Here is a 23,428-nt window from a genome sequence, read left to right on the forward strand (position 1 = left end):
GACATCAATAATCAGCCTGTGAATCTCAACAATGGTGACAATAATAAAGCATGTTGCAGTGGCTGCCACCAATCACAACTCATTAATGGCTCCCATCATGCATTGCGGTATGAATAAATTATGATCTGAATTGTCTATGTAATTTACTTTTCCTAATTGAATATTCTGCTCGTCACCATTGTTGAGATGCATTGACTGAATCTTGACGTCTGTGTGTGCCTAAAAAAGAAAGTTTTAAAATTTTTTAAACAACTTTTAAGAAATCCTTTATATTATATAAAAAAATCTGGATATTTATGCAGAATCACAGTTATGCTGTAACCAACAACATAAATCAAAAACATAAAGTTCAAATGATGATTGTCATAATATAACCAAACACCATCAGATCACTTTTTTTCTTTGTTCATCTGGCAGTTATAACTCAGATACAGCAGCCAAACAAAATCTAAAGTTAATAATGTAAGGGTCATGAGCCCAACTAAAGCAAACACTGATCACCATAACGGTGGCTTACAATTTGAGATTTTCTCCTTCAGTGATTCTGCTTGTTAACATCAGTTGTCTTCAAAAATGCTCAATCATCACTCAATTAATCACTGAATTATCTCATTAACTTTAACACTCTTGAGTGTGGACTCATATACACTCCCAGGAGTGTTAATTTAACACTGGAGTTTTTGCTGTGTACAAAGAGCCGTAGTTAACTGACAAGCTGAGCCATATCGCATTAATTATCGCTGGCGATACATCCGCGATATTAATGCGATATGGCTCAGCTTGTCAGTTAACTACGGCTCTTTGTAGTAAATGCCGCTCCATCTGAAAGCAGGTGATGGCGATTTACTACTAATCAAGGAACCGGCTTTACTGACGAGATGCGCCTAACAATGTGATGCGATATATCGCCCAGCCCTAGTCCACACACTCAAGAGTGTTGAAGTTAATGAGATAATTAAGACAATTCAGATCATAATTTATTCATACCGCAATGCATGATGGGAGCCATTAATGAGTTGTGATTGGTGGCAGCCACTGCAACATGCTTTATTATTGTCACCATTGTTGAGATTCACAGGCTGATTATTGATGTCTGTGTTTCTAAATAAATTCATTTGAAAGTGTTTTGATCAGAACAATGTTTATTAAATATTTTGGATTATATGAAAATACTGAAAATCATATGCTGTAGAATCACAGAGCTGCTGCTAACAACATACTATCTCAAACCAAACTATCTCAATAAGTTTTATTTTTCAGATCACAGCATGATTATGTCAAAACATAACCAACACTATCAGATCACACATTTTTTTGTTCATTTGACTGTTATAAATCAATAACAGCAGACAAACAAAATTTAAAATAAACATATAAGGGTCAAGAGTCCAACTAAAGCAAACATTGATCTCCATAATGGTGGCTTACAATTTGTGATTTTCTCCTTCATTGATTCTGCTTGTTAACATCAGGTGTCTTCAATAATGCTCAATCATCACTAAATTAATCACTTAATTATCACATTAACTTTAACACTCTTGAGTAGACATGTGCCGGTATTCAGTAATGCGATAAATCGCGGTAATGAATATGCACGATATTGTTATCGCGGGCACTTCAAAATACCGTGAAAAATAATAGATCAGAATTTATATTTATAGAACGCGCATTAGCTTATTTTCCATCAACCGCTTAAACAAACACTGCATATGCTGCGCGAAACACGTGCACACTCTGATGTAAACAATCCCCACATGTAGAAGCACTGTGTGCATGCGGGGCAGCGCACTAATGTAAACAATCCTCACATGGAGAAGAAGCATGGCGGAAGGAGGAACGCTGCCGACGATTTATCCATAGACAGTAAAATAAAGGATTTATCCCCCTTCTAAAAGCAGGGCTGCCAACTTCAGCATGAGACTCACGCAATTTAACGTACACTTTTCACATGCTCTCGCGCCACACATCCATTTTCTCACGCAGAGAAAAATCACGGAGCAAAGAGGACACGGAGACCGACAGACTAGACAGAGCAGGTTACTTTTGATATGAAAAAAATTCTCAGCTCTCAGGTTCTGTTTATTTTATTACGAAATTCAGACAATAAATACCGTTTTGGCGCTTGTAAATGTGACGTGACCGATCGCTGTAGCGCCTCAGTTCAAGTAAACCGATCATCTGTTACTTTTTATTTAAAGTTACAGTACATCTTACCGAAATGTATATATGCCTCATACATAATATCGATCAATCAGTGTTTTTCAACCACGAAAAGAGGTCAATAAAACTGCAGGTGAACAATTATGTCACAGAACGTTACATTTACCTCAGGAAAGCCATTTAATGACCAACACGTTAGTTGACTAGACAAAATAGCTATAGAGAGGAGTATTTTGCTAAATATATGCACTATATTACATTTGTATTATATTTTTACTTGTGTCATAATTGTTATTATAATGAAAACCAAATTATATTATTTAATTTAATTTGTTAATTTTTAACCTTTAATAATACCAGCTGACAGGGCTCTCTGTATGTTTACAGCATTATGTGAGATATATTTTTTCTTGAGAAATGTAGTAGCCTACCTAATATTTATCCAAAGAGTCAATATTGAATCAAGATTGAAATCAAATCCCAAGAATTGAATTGAAATCGTGAAAATTGTGTAAAATTCTGTTTAGTTACCAAATGTTTTGACAATCACAATTACACCTATTGTGATGCAAGTTGTTGTTTTTTTCTACATCCCCTCCCAATCCATTCGTTTCTCTTGAGCAATTAAAATATCGTGATAATACCGTATACCGTGATAAAAGCTCAATCAATTAATCGCAGCATGAAAATTTGATACCGGCACATCCCTACTCTTGAGTGTTAATTTAACACTCATATTTTAACACTTTACACTCTTGAGTGTGGACTCATATACACTCCCAGGAGTGTTAATTTAACACTGGAGTTTTTGCTGTGTAGTAAATGCCGCTCCATCTGAAAGCAGATGAAGGCGATTTACTACTAATCAAGGAATGTGCGTTTCCAGGCTGGAATGTTTGTTTTTGTTATGGTCTGTGATACTGTACGTTGCCAATTTGCCAATTTTCATTGTCCATTGCGCTTATTCCTGTTGCGTGTGCTCAGACTGGCAACCCATGTGAGCGCCATCTAGTCTGAGGAGCAGGGTGCGGGACGAAACGACGATTAGAAATTAGAAATGTTTTCATTTATCAACAAACTGGATTCATTTTGGGTTTTTTTTTTTCTGCGACCTTCAACCGACGCGATCATTCTCCATTCATTAACCGACAAGATTATGTTAAATTAAAATTAACACAGTAAATTCCCCGGTGTTAAATTTAACACCACTCTGTGTTTATATGGGAACCACCAACAGGGTGTTAAAAGTAACACTGATGCAGTGTTAGAGTTAATTAGATAATTAAGTGATTAATTGAGCGATGACTGAGCATTGAAGACACCTGATGATAACAAGCAGAATCATTGAAGAAAAGAGAAACTGAGAAAAGAGATGAAATCAAGTGAAGATAAAAGACGACATTAAATCTCTCAAGATCTCAGCAGAGGAGGATTAAACCAGAGTTGTATAGTCCAGGGGTCAGAAAAGTAAATGTCCTACCATATGTTTATTCCACCCATAAACTCAGCAGCTGATTTCACTATTTAGTTCTCTCTCCTGCTGAATTAGCAAATCCAGGTGATTGGAACAAAATACTGAGGAGGACTTTTACTTTCTGAACCTGGACTTTACACCTCTGCTTATTACAAACCAGTTATTGAGAATTAATAGAGGTGTAGATGTTGAAGTTTTATTGGAAATAATATGTTTTAGTAAATTCACCATTATTGTGATCAGTGTTTGCTTTAGTTGGGCAGTTTGACTCTTGGCTATGCTATGCAAGTTTGTGGTCTTTGTAACAATGTTTACCAAAACACATAATTTTGTTACAAAGCATGCCAGAAACAAAGATGATCAAGTGATAGAGTTTTAACCATCATGAAGTAGAATGATTCACTAATCTCACAAATTACCAAAAATAGTTAGTTGTTATTAAAATATTATATTTTCAACCAATGATAATTTCTTGCTACAGAACAGACATTCTGAATTATTATTATTTTTTATGAACATTGTAGAGCAAATTATTTAAAGGGATAGTTCGCCCAAAAATGATATTTAAGCCATGATTTACTCACCCTCAAGCCGTTCGAGATGCATATGTCAATCTTTTTTCAGAGGAACACATTTTCAGTTATTTTAGAAAATGTCTTAGATCTTTCAGTGGTTATAAAGTGAAGCAATGGGGTCCACCTGCTTCAAGTCCGAAAATGTGCATGCATCCTTCACAAAAGTAATCCATCCGGCTCCAGGGGGATAAACGAAGGCCTTCTGAGGATAATCCGTGCGGTTTTGTCGTAAAAATATACATATTTAAAACTTTATAAACTTTATAATTGATTACTTTTGTGAAGGATGCATGCACATTTTCGGACTTGAAGCAGCTGGACCCCATTGCTTCACATTATAACCACTGAAAGATCTAAGACATTTTCTAGAATAACTGAAAATGTGTTCGTCTGAAAAAAGATTGACATATGCATCTCGAACGGCTTGAGAGTGAGTAAATCATGGCTTAAATATCATTTTTGGGCAAACTATCCCTTTAAGACACACACAGACATCAAGAATTAGCATATGAATTTCAACAATGGTGGCATGCTTTGCTAAGCCACCATTTTATAAAACTAATGGCCCCCAGCATGCATTGCAGATGAAGCATGTCACCATTGTTGTGATTCATAAGCTGATTCTTGATGTTAGTGTGTGTGTCTTTGGTTTATTTTCTCACAATGTATTTAGAGGTTAAAATTCAGAATGTTTGATCTTTAGAAAAAAAAAATGATGGTAAAAATCTGTTAATAACAAGTTACCTCTTTTGGTCAATTATGACATTTGTCACAAAAAAAATTATGATGTTGATGATGATGATGATGATGAAATATATATCATATCTTTGTTTATGGTTTCCTTTGCAACAAATTATGTGTTTCAGTAAACACTGTTACAACTGTTAACAACTAACAAATAAACAATATATAATTGTCAAACCACCCAACTAGACGAAACACTGATCACCATAATGGTGACCAAACGTTTTCACTAAAACTTCAACATCTAAAAATTTGTTCATTCTCAAAAAGAACTTCTGTAGATGAATGACAGAAATAAAGTCAAACTGGTTTGTAATAAGAGCGATTTCATGTCTTTTCAGTTGATTTCATCTAAAGCTGTGTCCAGAAGTCAGCTGTAGTTCTTTTGTTTCTCTTTTCTTCAGTGATTCTGCTTGTTATCATCAGGTGTCTTCAATAATCGAACAATCATCACTCAATTAATTATTTAATTATCTAATTAACTCTAACACCGCTTCAGTGTTACTTTTAACACCATGCTGGTGGTTCCCATATGAACACCGAGCGGTGTTAATTTAACACCGGGGAATTTACTGTGAAATTAAATTAGAATGAACAAGTGTCTGTGACTGTGACCCATTAAAAATACCCAAACATTTTTTTTCCAGGGGTTTAGTTTTAGCCTGCATGTACAAATAGCAGCAACATAATAAGGGGATTCATCATCGTATTCACCTATTAGCGCTTTTGTGAACGGAGAAAAAACAGGATAAAATCCAGAACTCTATACCCAGAACTCTTATGGATTAAAAAATATTTTAATCCATAAAATTAATAACTCCTTATGAGCATAAGAATTGGATTACCACAAATGATCCGTGCTGAATTGGTCTGGTCTGACTCAGTTCATCATTGATTGGGAGAGAACAGTTCAAACTTACTGGCTGTGGAAATCAGTGGCCGTGTCTCATTATACTATAAGCAAAACGCCGTAAAATAACACGCGCTCTGTGCAACCAAAATAGTTTCTAATTACAACGGCGTATTTTGCGGCGTCAAATATGGTTTAAAACACCGCATTTGACGGCGTTTGGCTGTAATCTATAGCGTAATTCTGAACCACTTGGCTTGCCATACACAATGTGAGTCACCCCAGCTAGAAATGTTATTGGACATGGAATCATGGACTCCAACATCGCTCAGACATCACATTTTGGTAAACATTTGATGTCAGGCTCCAACATCATTAAACAACTCCAAAAACAGCATTACCAGCTCCACTTATTACTAACCAGATTTACTTCTATCATATGTGTACAAAAGTCCTTATTGAGATTAATAGAGGTTTAGATGTTGATGATTTATTGAAATTAATAGTTTGGCTTGATGTCACCATTATGGTGATCAGTGTTTGCTTTAGTTGGGCAGTTTAACTCTTGATGTTTTAATGTTAATGTTTTTCTCTGGCTGCTTTAACTGTTTGTTATGGCCAGAACAGTAAGAGAAAATGTGATCATATGATGTCATTTACTTAATGGTGAAGATAGAGTCATCATGTAATGCTCTGATCAGTTGATGTATTCTAGGCCATCATGTGTGTTAATAATTACATATAGTTGATTAGAGTACTGTTTCCACAGCATGACATCCAACAATGTTTAAATAAGAAAAGCTGTATAATAAAAAAAAAATCCTAAACATTTTGAACTATTGTTTCACTTAGACACACTCAAACCTCAAGAATCAGCTCGTGATTCTCAATACCCCCCTAAGACTTTTGTTTATCTTTGGAACACAAATTAAGATATTTTTGATGAAATGTGAGAGCTGTCTCACTGCTTCATTGGCTGCAAGGAAATTTATATCTGCCATCCCAGAAAAGTTAGTAAAGACATTGTTAAAATAGTCCAAGTGACAACAGTGGCTCAACCTTAAGTTTATCAAGTGACGAGAATACTTTTTGTGCGAAAAAAAAAAAAAAAAAAAATTATATATATAAACTTTATTCAGCTATTAATTTTCTTTTGTGTGGGCCTCTGACGTGAGTTCACATTTAAAATGGTTTAAAGTGTGCATTTCCTGGATGTGTGTCTATATGATCTTGTCATAAAATGTTCTGTATGATGGCTTCATAAAATCGTTCAGAGTATCACAGCAGTATTGGCATGCAAAGTTAACAACTAATTTTTAACGACTTAGAGTTCAGGTGGTATGAATAAATCAGGCCACTACATGATGACATCACTAAAAAATACCTATCATCTGATCTGATTTACTCTTGCATTCTTTGCCATGTTTCAGAGACACACAGTTAAAGCAGCCAGAATAAAACTAATGTTAAAAATTCAAGGGTCAAGAGCACAACTAAAGCAAACTTTATTATTTTCAATAAAACAGCAACTTCAACCTCTGTTAATTCTCAATAAGAATGTTAGTATGAAAGAAATAAAGTCTGGATTGTAATAAGTGAAGATGCTGAGATCTTGAGAGATCTGTTAGTGTTTAATGTTCTGTTGGGATTTAAAGTGTTTCTGTATGGTGTGTTTGTGTGTCACGATTGTGTTGAAGAGAAGAGCCTGTGCTTCAGTCCAGGATGAGCAGAGAAACACTGATGATATGTTGTGTGTTGCTTTATTTAAAGCAGTGTTCTTTAATCCTGCTCCTGAAACACATGGGTTAATGAGCTGATGAGTGGAATCAGGTGTGTTTGATTAGGGAGACAAAGAAAACGTGCAGTGTTGAGAGTCCTTCAGGAGCAGGGTTGAAAAACACTGATTTAAAGACAGTAAGTGTGTAGTTGCTGATGCAGTGATGTATACTCACAATAAATCATGCTAGTAGTTCACTGCAAGAGATTCACTTTTTACAGTTAATGTGTTTGTCAGTAAAAATTCAGGAAATATTTGTAAAATAACTGTTTCTGTTGAGAAGCTTAATGAAAATTTCTGTAAAAGACTTTTGCACTTTATTTAAATTAGGATATTTTACTTTCATTTTACGTTTTTTTGTATGGCAACCATTGCTGACAGTCATTTGACCGTTTTTTACGTTCTTTTTTAAAGTGTTTGATTGTAATAATTCAGGAAATGGCTGTAAAATAAGTGTTTTTCTATAAAACATTAGAGGAAAATTTCTGTTTGTTGTTTGCACTTTATTTCAGTTAGGATATTTTATGGATTTTGTTTGGCAGCCATAGCTGACAGTCATTGACCGTTTTTTAAGATTTTATTTTTTACAGTGTTAGTTCACTAAAGTGAGTATTTCATGTATTACTACTGACAACCACAGATAAATAAATACCAGGTTCTGGATTATTTTATCATTCTTTTCTGAACAAAGGTGAACACAAACCGACCACATTCAACTTACCACCATCTCTCTATGAATTACAGGTGAATCCTCTTTAAAGGAGCCGTCTGCCAGTTGTTTGTGGAGAATCAGCCACTTGAGGGCGCTGCAGATCACATTTTCCTCTAAAGCAATTAAGTTACTGGCCATGGCGAAGACTTTAGCAACATATGCTGTCAGCCTTTAACAAACAGAAACAAGAGCTAATAAATAACAAGTAATAATTTGCTACTATTAATCTAAATGTTATTTAATAATATCATGACAGGAGAGAAAATAAAACATTTTCATGAAAATAAAAACAAATAAAATTGATTTACTGAAATGAAAATACCATGTGCTGCTCAGCGAGGATGAATAGGCAGCGTAGGATCCATCTGGTTTACGAAAACTCAGTTGCTGTTGATAACCTTAATACAAAAAATAAATAAAGATATTATATTGATCTGTTTATTATTTGCTTTGTTTCTTATTCATTTTTTCTTTTCAAATCCTAGTCAGATTATGTGTATCTGTTGTATCCTGCTGACCTGTGTTGATATGTTTAATGGCTTCACTACGGCGGTCTATTCCAACAGTCTCCCACTGATTGGTGATGTCCAGATAATGAGTGGCAATGACAGATAGAGTCATTCTGATCATGATCTGCTCTCCAGAACCACTGGGCTGGACAATAAACCGTCCCATGAAGTCTCCACTGATGGCCTGCTCGACTGTCTGAGAGATCTCTTCACCTGGAAGGAGGAAAGAGCAGGCTGAGAATTCAGTTTTTTATTATCTTCGTCAGGATGGAATATTTATGCAACATTTTGACACTGTTTGGTTTTGTATCTGCACAGTTTCAAATTCTTTAAGTTTAACGCAGGATACACAGCGTTTTTGATCATTTTCCCTAAAATAAAAAAAAACGTTTTAATTCTAGCTTCATGCATTATTTTTTATCAACATTTAAATGTGGGTAAGTTTAATAAAAAAAGCCATAATTTAATCAAAAAGCTAAGAAAAACATTATTATTATTAGGGCCCAAGCCCTGAAAGGGCGAAGGCCCTATTGTTTCCGTAAGGATTTTTTTTTTCTGCCTTTTTGCCACTTTTGGGGCCCTTAACATGCTCAAAAACTCTTGAAATTTTGCACACACGTCAGAACCTGCGGCCATCAGGGCCGGGCTGAAGCTGGTACCGGGGCGTGGCAGGGGGGCTCGACAGCGCCCCCTGGAATGGGGTCCGAATACTTGGTCCATAAATCAAACACGCTTGCATGTAATAATATGAAACTCAGTACACATATAGATCTCATCAGGCCGAACAACTTTCGTGCTCTAAGTTTTACAAAAGCCCAACAGGAAGTCTGTTATTATACGTTGTTTGGAAAATGCATATGGAATGTGAAATACTCCTCCTAGGGAATTCATCCGATCGCCACCAAACTCGGTGTGAATGAAGTCAAGACATTGAGGATGAATTCTTGCGAACAGATTTTTGATATCTCGAACGGTTTGGCCGTGGCGAGGAAACGAATTTATGGCGAATAATGGGACATAGGAAGTGTGTTATAACTTCTACATACATTATCTGATCTTGCTGAAACTTCAGCAATGTGTTCATTGTAAGAGGCCGGTCACATGGATGTGACATTTGTGAGTCAAAGTTATAGCGCCACCAACTGGCAACAGGAAGTGTGTCACTTTCAAAATGCTTTGAAATCACCCTCTTATTTTTACCCGATTTGCTTAAAACTTTATGTGTATAATGTAAACACACGGCAGATGTAGACCTGTGAAAGGATTATTGATATCTTAGATACTGTTGCCGTGGCAACGCATCAAACTTTAATATTCTTTTCGGATGCTTTTGAGACTCTTCACATGCTTGAAAATGCATGAAACTCGACAGACACATCACATTTATTATCCAGTAGACATGTGCAAAGTTTCAGAAACGGGCGTGGTGGAATGGCTCAGTAGCGCCACCTTTAGTCAAAAATGGGGGCTTAGTTTTTCCTAGAATCACAAAAGTTGGTAGGTGTATTGTTCTCATCAAGCCTGAAAACTTTCTAATTTACAGTCATTACCTCAGACCAACAGGAAGTCAGATATTTTGGTTTGAATGTGGATTTTCTGGAGAATTTTCTCTCTCTCTCTGTGTGTCTGTGTCTGTGTGTGTGTGTGTGTGTGTGTGTGTGTGTGTGTGTGTGTGTGTGGTGTGGTGTGGGGTGGGGGGGTGGGGGGTTGTCTATTCCATTTAATCTTTGTTTTTCAAGGTTTCAGGGGCTTTTGGGGCCCTTAATGTGCTCAAAAACTCTTGAAACTTTGCACACAGGTCAGAACCCACGGTCATCAGAGCCGGGCTGAAGCTGGTACCCGGGCGTGGCAGGGGGGCTCAACAGCGCCCCCTTGGACACGGTCTGAAAACTTGGTCCATATATCAAACACGCTTGCATGAATTAATATGAAACTCGGTACACATATAGATCTCATCGGGCCGAACAACTTCCGCACTCTAAGTTATTAGCTCCGCCAAACAGGAAGTCGGCTATTATGGGTTGTTTGAAAAATGCATGCTGTGGAATTTGATGTACTCATCCTAGGAAATGCATCCAATCGCCTCCAAACTCGGTGTGCATGAAGTCAAGACATTGAGGATGCTAAATTGCGGACGGATTTTTGATATCTTGAACGGTAATAATATATATATATTGTTACATATATATAATGTATATATATATATATATTTTGTTACATATATATAATGTGTATATATATATATATATATATATATATATATATATATATATATATATATATATATATATAGCGATGGAGGGCCCAAGCCGGTGACACCGCCACCCCGGTGGCTTTAGTGTAACTAAAGGCACCAGGGTGGCGGTGCCACCGGCTTGGGCCCGCAATTGCTGGATCTCATGCTGCAGTAACACAGGGTTTGTGACGTGAATATATTAGTTGAACAACATAATTGCTAGATTATTAAAAACCTCAGTGAATCAGTCTGTTTCAATGGAAACACTAATCACTGTTATGGTGACTTCAAATGAAACACATTAGAGTTAAACCTCTGTTAATTCTCAATAAAACTTTTGTAGACGTCTGACAGAAATAAGGTCAGTCTGGTTATTAATAAGTGAAGCTGGTGTTTGTGGAGTTGTTTAATCCTCCTCTGCTGAGATCTTCACAGATTTAATGTCTTCTTTTCTCTTCAGTTGATTTCATCTGAGGCTGTGGCTGAAATTACTCCATATTTAATATACACAGATTTTTTGGCTACGATAACGTCCAGTTCTGGTTTATTTCTTTGCTCTTGGCTGACATGTGGCATTGCTATGCAGAGGTGTAAAGTCCAGGTTCAGAAAGTAAAAGTCCTCCTCAGTATTTTGTTCCAATCACCTGGATTTGCTAATTCAGACAGGAGAGAGAACTAATTAGTGAAATCAGCTGACTGAGTTCATGGGTGGAATAAACATATGGCAGGACTTCTACTCATTGGCCCCTGGATTTCCCACCTCTGCCTGCCATATATTTCTTAGTAACTAAAACCCACAGCTTCAGTATTAGTAGAGAGACGCTGCCAAGTAAAATTAATGCACACGCAATGGCACTCTCTCACACTAATGCATTCATTTATATGTAATCTTTATCTATATCTGATTTAGAACGAGCAGAAATCTGTGATAAACATAATGACCCAAAAAGACAAAAGAACTGATAAAAATAAGCTGTTATGTAGGAGCGTCATATGCCATAGCTGATTTGTTCATCAATGACGTCATCAGCGACTGGTCGACTCGACTTTCAACACATAAATGTCGACTTTAAAAAGTATGAAGTCATTCAAAACCAATTACAAACCAGTCTCAGCATTAAGTACTGAGGAACAATCTTCATACAAGTGCTAAAACTCCCGGAGGAGTAGATGGATGTTGCACATTCATGAAAACATATTTTTCCTCACCAGTAATGGAGATGTAGGTGTTAGCAGGTGTGTCTGGAACCCAATCAGCTGGTGTTTCAGCTCTAATAACTACAGGTGTTTCCCCTGTTCCATTTGGGATGAGAAACAGAGACAAAGAGGAAGATGGAGGAAGAGTAATGAGTTGGTGAAATTATGTACACTTTTGGTGAGTAAGAGTAGGAGTAGCTACAAAAGTGTAGGAGTTCATTCTGGTCTCTTGATTAACTCGAACTATAATTACATTTAGAAAAGGGTTTTTTTATATATATAATTGGCTGAAAGTATAATGTTTGTAATGTTGTATAATGCAAGTTTAACACATAGTAATGTAATTGTATGGTTCACAGTAAATCACCATTCTTAACAGGATTGAGCTCCACGTTTGGTCTGTGTAATGGAGTCAGCACACCCTCAGACTGAGAGAGAGAGAGAGAGAGAGAGAGAGAGAGAGAGAGAGAGAGAGAGAGAGAGAGAGAGAGAGAGAGAGAGAGAGAGAGAGAGAGAGAGAGAGAGAGAGAGAGAGAGAGAGAGAGAGAGAGAGAGAGAGAGAGAGAGAGAGAGAGAGAGAGAGAATCATCTCAAACATCTATTGATTACATTAATAAATGACCAAATCAAAATTGACAGAAATCCCATCAGACGTACCACCACCTTCAGGGTCTTTCTCACTCCATCAGTGAGGACAGAATCATATGCTGAAGCTTTCACCTCAATCATGTGTTCTCCCAGTGTCATGGGAATAATCACATATGAAACCGCTATGCTGGAGTCTTTGTCAATGTTTACTGTTGTTCTGTATTTGCCTTTCTTACTGGCAGAGCTGCAAACATCTTCTGTCTCCATAAACTCCACACGCACCTGTGAAAACAGGAGAGAGAGACACAAATCTCTTCAATATCTAGAGGAAACTTCCTCCAAAATAAATGCATTTCAATTGAACATGAAATCTGTGATGATAGAGGATATTTCTGATTTGTCTATGATTTGACTCCAACAGAAATAGTTATTATGATGAACATGGTTTTAATGTATAACATTAAAAAATAATAAAGCCACCGGGGTGGCGGTGTCACCGGCTTGGGCCCTCCATCGCTATATATATATATATATATACACACATTATATATATGTAACAAAAAAAAAATATATATATATATATACATATATACATTATATATATGTAACAATATATATGTATATATATATATATAAAAAAAATATTTTTACTATCAAATCAGATCTACCTTCTTCAGATTTCGTGGTGTGTAGTTGTGAATAATGGCCTTGATTTCCAGTTGTTCACCGCGCACAGCTGAATAAGGGATCTTGAGGTCAATGAAAAATGGTTTAAAAACTATAACCTCCTCAGGTTCTGCCACACAGATGCCTTTGAGGAGGAACACAGACACACAGAAGGGTTTAAAGCAGCAGCTCCTGGATGATGATGATGATGATGATGATGATGATTTTCAGACCATGTATCCTGTGTTTGCAGCTTCATCTTACCAAGTGTTGGTGACAGACTGACAGCCAAGATCTGCCAGGTAGTAATAGAGTCTTTCAGGAAGATCTCTTTATCTCTGACTGGTGCTGGACTGAGATATGAGGAAAATACAAGAAGACTGATGAAGCACTCTTTTAATGGTTGTTTACTATCAGACTCACACACTCACACTCACACACACACACACACACACACACACACACACACACACACACACACACACACACACACACACTAGTAGAGTCTCTACACAGCAAAAAGTCCAGTGTTAAATTAACTCTCCTGTGAGTTTATATGGCTCCAGAGTCAGTGTTAAAATATGAGTGTTAAATGAACACTCAAGAGTGTTAAAGTTAATGAGCTCATTAAGTGATTAATTGAGTGATGATTGAGCATTATTGAAGACACCTGATGTTAGCAAGCAGAATCACCAAAGGAGAAAATCAATTTTTTTAAGACACCGTTATGGTGATCAGTGTTTCTTGGCTCTTGGCTCTTGACCCATAAACTGTTAACATTAGATTGTATTTGGCTGTTGTATCTGAGTTATAACTGTCAGATTAACAAAGAGAAAGTTGATCAGGTTTTGTTGGTTATGTTTTGACATAATCATAATTTCACCTGAATCACTGATCTCATTTAGAGTCTAATCTCTGACTTAAATGTATATTGTTGATTACAGCATCACTGTGATTCTACATCATAAGAACTTTTTTTCTAACTAGTCTAAAGGATTTCTTAAAAGTTGTTCTTATAAAACAAAATCTTTCTTTTAGGCACATACAGACATCAAGAATCAGTGTATGAATCTCAACTATGGTGACAAACAGAATATTCAATTAGGTAAAGGAAATTAGTAAGACAATTCAGATCATAATTTATTCATACCGCAATGCATGATGGGAGCCATGAATGAGTTTTGATTGGTGGCACCCAGAATGCACTGCAACATGCTTTATTATTGTCACCATTGTTGAGATTCACAGGCTGATTATTGATGTCAGTGTGTCTAAATAAAGTAATTTTCTAAGTATTTTTATCAGAACAATTAAGAAATATTTTGGATTATATTGATAATGATAAAAATCATTTGCTGTAGAATCACAGGCTGCTGTAATCAACAAGGTAAATCTGACTCTCTAAATGAGAGTTGATATTCAGGTGAATTTATGATTATCAAATCATAACCAACACCACCTGAACACCTTTTCTCTTTGTTCATCTGAGAGTTATAACTCAGATACAACAGCCAAACAAAATTTAAAGTTAATTATGGGTCAACAGCCCAACTGAAACAAACACTGATCACCATAACGGTGTCTTAAAAAAAAATAGATTTTCTCCTTTGGTGATTCTGCTTGCTAACATCAGGTGTCTTCAATATTAGTCAATTATCACTCAATGAATCACTTAATGAGCTCATTACCTTTAACACTCTTGAGTGTTAATTTAACACTCATATTTTAACACTGACTCTGGAGCCATATAAACTCCCAGGAGAGTTAATTTAACACTGGAGTTTTTGCTGTGTAGTGGTGTGAACCATGCTCAACTGACGGCTTTTGTCTAAAAGTCTCCTACTCACCAATTCTCACATAGATCAATCTCTTCCCAAAGCCAACTCTCAGGGAACAGAGTACGTGACACGATCTCATCAGAGTCTGTATAATAGTCATCATCATCATCATCATCACCTGTTGTAACAGATAAAAATGTGACAGAATATACATTATAGAGCAAAAGGACAAACAATCAAGTCAAGTAAAAATGTATTAGGGTTCCAGGCCCTGATTGGTGCTAGAGCCCTATTGTATTTGCACTGTTTAATCAATTATTTATTTTCTGAAAGTTTCTCGGGGGAATGCCATACATTTGTCAGAGAAAGCAAAAGCATTATCATATTATTTTTCTTCCCATCTCATATTTGTTCCGTTAAGGCTCTGTAGACACACTCCAAAAAGAGATGTGTTAAAAATGACACATGTTGTGTAGATTTTAACACATGTAGTGTGTGTGCTCAGGGACAACACATGTTGTGTAGATTTTAACACATGTAGTGTGTGTGCTCAGGGACAACACATGTTGTGTCAAATTTAACACACAACCTGTGTCGATTCTTAACACATCTCTGTGTTTATAAGGACTACACATTTTGTATTACCTTTAACACAACTAATGTGTTATTCCTCTTACACAGAAGTGTGTTGAAACCTTTTACACACTAATGTGTTATAGTTACACAACTTGTGTCAGATATGTGTCATATGTGACTGTAGTCGGTGTGTATTTGCCAGAGTTACTTCCTGTGTTTTTACAACTGATTGTTTGGATGAACACTGAAACGTATTGTTAACTTGTGTTTATGGAGTCCAGTGATGTTTAATAAAGAGTTTGTTTGAACATTTGGATGGTTTAGACATCATGAATCTACATAGACAAGCTCTTATTGAGAATTAACTGAGGTTTAGATGTTGATGGTTCACTGAATGGTTTATCTGAAGTCACCAGAATCGTGATTAATGGCTCCTTTATTTGAGCTCTTGACCCTTTACTCTTCTTTTAGTTTTTCTCTGGCTGCTTTAACTATATTTCAATAAAATACATTTGTTATGGTGAGAGAAAATATGATCAGATGTTTCTCGATGATGTCATAATTTTTTGAGTACATTTTTTGAGATCTCTTGAGTATATGGATGGTGCACATTTAATTTATTTATGTGCTGTTAGTTACAATGATCTTGTGACACTACGTCATGCTATCCAGCAATGCAGAATAAAAAAATAAAAAAAATGTTTTCTGAAAATGTATTCTGCAGCAGAAACTAGTCAAACACAGACCTCAAGATCAGCGTATGAATCTCAACAATGGTGACAAATGAAACGCTTCATGCCGCAATGCATGCTGGGAGTAATGGATGAGATTTGTACTATAGTGGCACCCAGCATGCATTGCGACATGAAGCTTTTCGTTTGTCACCATTGTTGAGATTCATACGCTGATTCTTGAGGTCTGGTTCCCAAACCTGTTCTAAATTACCCCCAACACTGCACTTTTTTCAGGGAAAACTAACGTTAAAGAATCAAGGGTCAAGAGCTCAAATAAAGCTGACACTAATCACGATTCTGGTGGCTTTAAATGAAACATTCAATGAATCGTCAACACCAAAACCTGTTCATTCTCAATAAGAGCTTCTGTAGAGTCTGACAGAAATAAAGTTAATCTGGTTATTAATAACAAGTGAAAGCAGCATTTGAAAAAGACATTGAAAAAGAGGCATGATGTGATTGGCTGCCAAAAAACACCCGTTAATCTTTAAGTTTTCATGAATTAAGATTTTTTTTTATTATTTGAATGTATTGTTTTATTTATTTTAGAGCATTTTATGTGATACCATAAAAAATATACCTATAATTTTTTCATAAACACAAACTCTCCTCCACCCAGTGCTATTCTATCCAGAGTTACATTTTAACACACATTGGCCCTCATTTATCAAAAGTGCGTGCACCAAATTTCCAGCGTACACCTGGCGTACACCCAAAACCACGGTGACTTTGAGATTTATCAATATGGACGTTGGCGTACGGCACGCTCAAATCCTACGCCAGCTCAGGAGGTGGTGTACGCACGTTTTGAGTTAGTGCGGAAATGCGCAGAAAACCAATTCCTAACACCACAAAACGCACTGACAAACTAAAAGATATGATATATTATGACCCACTGTAAAAAAAAACACCAATATATTAATTATAAACTTCAGTGTTTATTTTTGTGCAACATGGACTTCAATGTTTAATTTGCAGAGGTGGAAAGTCCAGGGGTCAGAAAGTAAAAGTCCTGCCATATATTTATTCCACCCATGAACTCACACAGCAAAAACTCCAGTTTTAAATGAACTCTCCTGGGAGTTTATTTGGCTCCAGACTCAAGAGTGTTAAAGTTAATGAGATAATTTAGTGATTGATTGAGTGATGATTGAGCATTATTGAAGACACCTGATGTTAACAAGCAGAATCACTGAAGGAGAAAATCTCTTTTTTTAAGCTGCCATTATGGTGATCAGTGTTGGCTTTAGTTGGGCTCTTGAACCTTAAACTAATATCGTTAGATTTTGTTTGGCTGTTCTATCAGTGTTATAACTCTCAGATGAACGAAGAGGAAAGCTGATCAGGTCATTTTGGTTGTGTTTCGACATAATCATCTTTTGACTTGAATCACAAAGCTCATTCAGAGAGTTAGGTTTACCTTGCTGATTACAGCAGTCTATGATTCTACAGTATACTCTTATCAATATAATCAGCATTTTCAAAATAATCCAAAAGATTTCTTTAAAGTTGTCCTGATCAAAACACTTTGAAAAAAATTTTTTTTTTTTTTTTTTGGACACACTGACACCAAGAATCAGCCTGTGATTCTCAACAATGGTGACAATAATAAAGCATGTTGCAGTGCATTCTGGGTACCACCAATCAAAACTCATTCATGGCTCCCATCATGCATTGCGGTATGAATAAATTATGATCTGAATTGTCTTACTAATTTCCTTTCCCTAACTCAGTGGTTCCCAAACCTGTCCTGAAGGACCCCCAACACTGCACGTTTTCTTTGTCTCCCTCATCAAACACACCTGATTCAACTCATCAGCTCATTAACCCATGTGATAATGAGCTGATGAGTTGAATCAGGTGTGTTTGATTAGGGAGACAAAGAAAACGTGCAGTGTTGGGGGTCCTTCAGGACAGGTTTGGGAACCACTGCCCTAACTGAATATTCTTTTTGTCACCATTGTTGAGATTCATACACTGATTCTTGATGTCTGTGTGCGCCTTAAAGAAAGATTTTTTTTTATTTTTTTATATCAGAACAACTTTTAAGAAATCATTTGGATTATAATGACAAATCTGGATATTATTCTGTAGAATCACTGTGATGCTGTTATGACCAATATACATTTAAGTCAGAGATTAGACTCTAAATGAGTTCAGTGATTCAGGTTAAATGATGATTATGTTAAAATATAACCAACACCTGTTCACCTTTTCTTTTTGTTCATCTGGCTGTTATAACACAGATACAGCAGCCAAACAAAATCTAAAGTTAAACATTTAAAGGTCAACTGCCCAACTAAATCAAACACCGATATCCATAATAGTAACTAAAATTGTGATTTTTCTCCTTCAGTGATTCTGCTTGTTAACATCAGGTGTCTTCAATAATGGTCAATCATCACTCAATCAATCACTTAATTATCTCATTAACTTTAACACTCTTGAGTCTGGAGCCAAATAAACTTCCAGGAGAGTTCATTTAAAACTGGAGTTTTTGCTGTGTGAGTTCATGGGTGGAATAAATATATGGCAGGACTTTTACTTTCTGACCCCTGGACTTTCCACCTCTGTTAATTTGTGTGACTTTACCAAAGCATTTGATTTGTAGGCATATGTATATGGCGTTATTTCCCTGTCAAATGTCGAGAGCGCATTATTGTAGCGCGAAAGTACATTAATATGATGCACGAGCGCGAATCTCTCTGCTCGCGCGAATCTCTCTGCTCGCGCGTGGAATTTAAATGCGCGAGCGCAAATCTCGCTGCTCGCGCACAGAATATAAATGCGCGAATCTCTCTGCTCGCGCACGGAATATAATGTGCCAAGTGCAAATCTCTCTGCTCGCGCGCGAGAACTAGGCTCGCGCTCTCAGATACACGTTGCTCTTGTAAGAATTTTCTCTGGGCTCCCTCAGAGAATATGCCTGCACTTAAAACGTGCCTTCGCTTAAAGTAAGCATGTATGTGCTTAGACTTTGTCCCGTGCGTTCGCGCAGCATGCCTAAATAGCTACTCTTCTCTTCAATTTCTTTTTTTTTTTTTTTTTAATAAATGCCAATGTATCAAAAATATAACTTACATAGCAAAAATGTATAAATTACATACAACGGAATAAAGAAAGCAAAGCAGCATATATATATATATATATATATATATATATATATATATATATATATATATATATACATATATATATATATATATACATACATACATACATATAGCCTGTATATGCTCATACAAAAATAAAAAAAACAGAACAGAAAGCTGTAATGAAATAAATAAAAAAGTTTGAAACAAGTTTATTGTCTTAAGAGTTTTAATATTCTTAGATAACGAAATGCTTTGGATGTATTGTTGGACCTCTCTCTTCTAAAAACAATGAATAAGGGATTCTGCTGAGTGAATTTACTACGGTGAATGTGAAATTTTGCAAGTAACAATAATAGATTAATAATAAAATACTCATTAAATTTAGCTTTTTGTATATTAAAGAAACCAAACAGTGCATCCTTAAAAAGCAAAGAGAAATCCGGAAGCAGAAAATTCAACCCAAAATAACTGCGTGTGAGGACAATCCCAGAAGATATGAAGAGCAGTTTCATCAGGGGCACCACAAAAAGAACAACTTGTGTTTATGATTTAAACCTTTTCAAAAGCTAGAGTATTTTATTATTAATCTATTATTGTTCCTTGCAAAATTTCACATTCACCGTAGTAAATTCACTCAGCAGAATCCCTTATTCATTGTTTTTAGAAGAGAGAGGTCCAACAATACATCCAAAGCATTTCGTTATCTAAGAATCTTAAAGCTCTTAAGACAATAAACTTGTTTCAAACTTTTTTATTTCATTACAGCTTTCTGTTCTGTTTTTTTATTTTTTATGAGCATATACAGGCTATATGTATGTATGTATGTATGTATATATATATATATATATATATACATACAGTATATGCTGCTTTGCTTTCTTTATTCCATTGTATGTAATTTGTACATTTTTGCTATGTAAGTTATATTTTTGATACCTTGGCATTAATAAAAAAAAAGAAAAAAAGAAGAAATTGAAGAGTACTTAGGCATGCGCGAACGCACGGGACACAGTCTAAGCACATACATGCTTACTTTAAGCAAAGAGGAGAGATCCGCGATTGCACTGAACACGTTTTAAGTGCAGGCATATTCTCTGAGCGAGCCCAGAGAAAATTCTTACAAGAGCAACGTGTATCTGAGAGCGCGTGCCCAGTTCTCGCGCGCAAGCAGAGAGATTCGCACTCGGCACATATTCCGTGCACGAGCAGAGAGATTCGCGCTCGCGCATTTATATTCCGCGCGCGAGCAGAGAGATTCGCGCTCGCGCATTATATTAATGTACTTTCGCGCTACAATAATGTGCTCTCGACATTTGACAGGAAAATAACGACATATATGTATTCCTTCAGTTGCGAGCCTGTGCGCTTTACCTGACGTTTCAAGCTTTGTTTATACTTTCGCCTGGCTCCGCAGCACGAGTCTCCGCAGACTGCGCGCGCACCTCCCCAAACGGACGAGTTATACTCTATACTCGACGCGCTCGCCATCGTACTATTCTTTGAAACAATGGTTAGGCCAGTTTTCTGTTTCATTTAAAAACTGTGGCAGATTGCCTCATATACAACATGTTGAAGAGATAAATTATACACTGATCAAAATAAAAATGACATTCTTCTTCTTTTAAATAATAATAATAATAATAATAATACAAATAATAATAATAACGACATTCTTCTTCTAAATAACAATAAGCGTCATTAATAATAAAAATCATAATAAGAAGAAGAATATTACAAATAGTCATGCAATTATTAATGTGAATGAATGGTACTCCACATCACATCATCATCACTATTGTACACCCCAATACATGTGAGGTGATACGAAATTTAATGCTAATTGTTTCAAAACACGTGCTGTAAAATAATGCATTGTGATAGGTAATTTGCTCATCCAAGTTTATCTTCTTTGCCGTCTTCCGTGTGTCCATGGCGTAAAATGAGGGCGTGGGGGAAGCGGAGACTTGAATATATAGGGGCGTGTTATTCTAATGACGATCGTTTTCAGCCGCGGCATTTATCAAAGGCAGGTATTGCGTACACCTGGATTTCAAAGGTACGCACAGCTTCATAAATCAGGCGGTGAGAGGAGTGTAAGCATAATCTTACGCCAACATATACGCCTGTTTCTACGCAAGAATGATAAATGAGGGCCATTGTGTGTTAAAAATATACACAACATGTGTCAAAATACCATCAAGACATGCTGTGTGTTGTTTTTTAACACATCTCTTTTTAGAGTGCATCATAGCTGGATCAATACTAGCATGTTCTGATAATCCTCAAGATTATGTTAACTTTTATGTTAACTTTGCCACACTGTAAAACCTGATGAGTTAGTTCAACTCAAAACGTTTGAGGAAACTGATTGCCTTAAATCATTTAAGTTTATTAACTCAAACAATTTAAGCATAAAAAAATATATGATTTGTGTCCAAGTAACTCAATAACTTATTGTTAAGATAATTACTATTATCCACTATCCTACACTGTAAAATTAAAATTTTCTTTAATTTTAAATTGTACTCAAAACACTGTAAAATTACAAATAATATCTGTAAAATAAAAAGTCAGCTGTTATTTTAGGTATTGTGAGACACTTTTTTTATACAGAAAATTGATTGTATTTTTCATATAGTATTTTTTTTCTGTTTTCTTAAATTACTATTGTATCTAAAATGTATCTAAAATTACAAATATAATCTGTAATTAAACAGTAACAAAACAGTTAAATGATAAAATGGTCAAATGACTGTCAGCTCCCCAAAAAACTGTAAAACATCCTAAATTAAATAAACTGAAAAACACTGTTATTTCACAGGTATTTCCTGAATAATCACGATCATAAACCTTCATTGTAAAAAAAATCGTAAAAAAAGGGTCAAATGACTGGCAGCTGCGGCTGCCAAACAAAAGCCCTAAAATTAAAGTAAAATATTCTAATTTAAATAAAGCGTAAAAAACTTTAAAAGAAATTTGATGTCACCATGATTGAGATCAGTGTCTGCTTTAGTTGGGCTCATGACCCTTGAGCTTTTAACTTTAGTTTTCTCTGGCTGCTTTAACTGTATAATTGAAGCACATTTGTTATAATGATAAATGCAGGAGAAAATTTCAGATAATCTTGGTCATTCATTGGTGATGTTATAGTCATCATATGATGATCTGATTCACTCCTTTGTCAATCAAATCTCTGAATATATTATCTTATATTACATAATATGCAGATGGAATTTAGCTTTATATAAAATCTGTAATTAATGTCATAATTTTTCACATGACCCTTGAAATATTGTGGCATCAGTATTATAACAATATGAAAAAAAAACAAAAAAAACAAACATATTATACAGAAAAAGTTCTGAGCTGGGTCATTTTTATTCTAGTATAGAGACATCAAGAATCAACATATGAATCTCAACAATGGTGACAACCAACAAAGCCTTTTTGTGACTTTATAGTAGTTCCGTTTTTTTTTCATTGTCCCCATTGTTGCGATTCATATGCTGATTCTTGATGTCTGATAGGGCTGGGCGATTTAAATCGCGATATTGTTATGCGCATCTCGTCAGTAAAGCCGGTTCCTTGATTAGTAGTAAATTGCCATCACCTGCTTTCAGATGGAGCGGCATGGGCTGATGAGATAATTAAGTGATTCATTAGTGATGATTGAGCATTATTGAAGACACCTGATGTTAACAAGCAGAATCACTGAAGGAGAAAATCACAAATTGTAAGTTACCATTAAGGTGATGGG

The 23,428-nt window shown here is 35.8% G+C and overlaps 1 protein-coding gene across 13 annotated transcripts in view; it reads right to left on the minus strand.

Annotated features, from left to right (window-relative positions):
• LOC311077813 (complement C3-like) overlaps positions 1 to 23,428 on the minus strand; it is a 501,390-nt gene that overhangs the window by 238,708 nt on the left and 239,254 nt on the right. For 4 of the 13 annotated variants that reach the window (XM_084106431.1, XM_084106432.1, XM_084106434.1 and 1 more), the window contains exons 17-25: positions 15,336 to 15,444; positions 13,753 to 13,841; positions 13,491 to 13,633; positions 12,892 to 13,104; positions 12,602 to 12,662; positions 12,247 to 12,330; positions 8,811 to 9,014; positions 8,615 to 8,690; positions 8,302 to 8,461 (exon numbers count right to left, since the gene is read on the minus strand). The exons of 7 other annotated variants lie outside the window; for them this stretch is intronic. In XM_084106431.1, coding sequence (XP_083962557.1) covers positions 8,302 to 8,461; positions 8,615 to 8,690; positions 8,811 to 9,014; positions 12,247 to 12,330; positions 12,602 to 12,662; positions 12,892 to 13,104; positions 13,491 to 13,633; positions 13,753 to 13,841; positions 15,336 to 15,444 — 1,139 coding nt within the window. The remainder of the gene's footprint in view (positions 1 to 8,301; positions 8,462 to 8,614; positions 8,691 to 8,810; positions 9,015 to 12,246; positions 12,331 to 12,601; positions 12,663 to 12,891; positions 13,105 to 13,490; positions 13,634 to 13,752; positions 13,842 to 15,335; positions 15,445 to 23,428) is intronic. 2 more of the 13 variants (XM_084106442.1, XM_084106430.1) reach the window with 2 other exon arrangements.

This window comes from Abramis brama (genome assembly GCF_963993115.1).
Source record: "Abramis brama genome assembly, chromosome: 2".
Classification (NCBI taxonomy): domain Eukaryota; kingdom Metazoa; phylum Chordata; class Actinopteri; order Cypriniformes; family Leuciscidae; genus Abramis; species Abramis brama.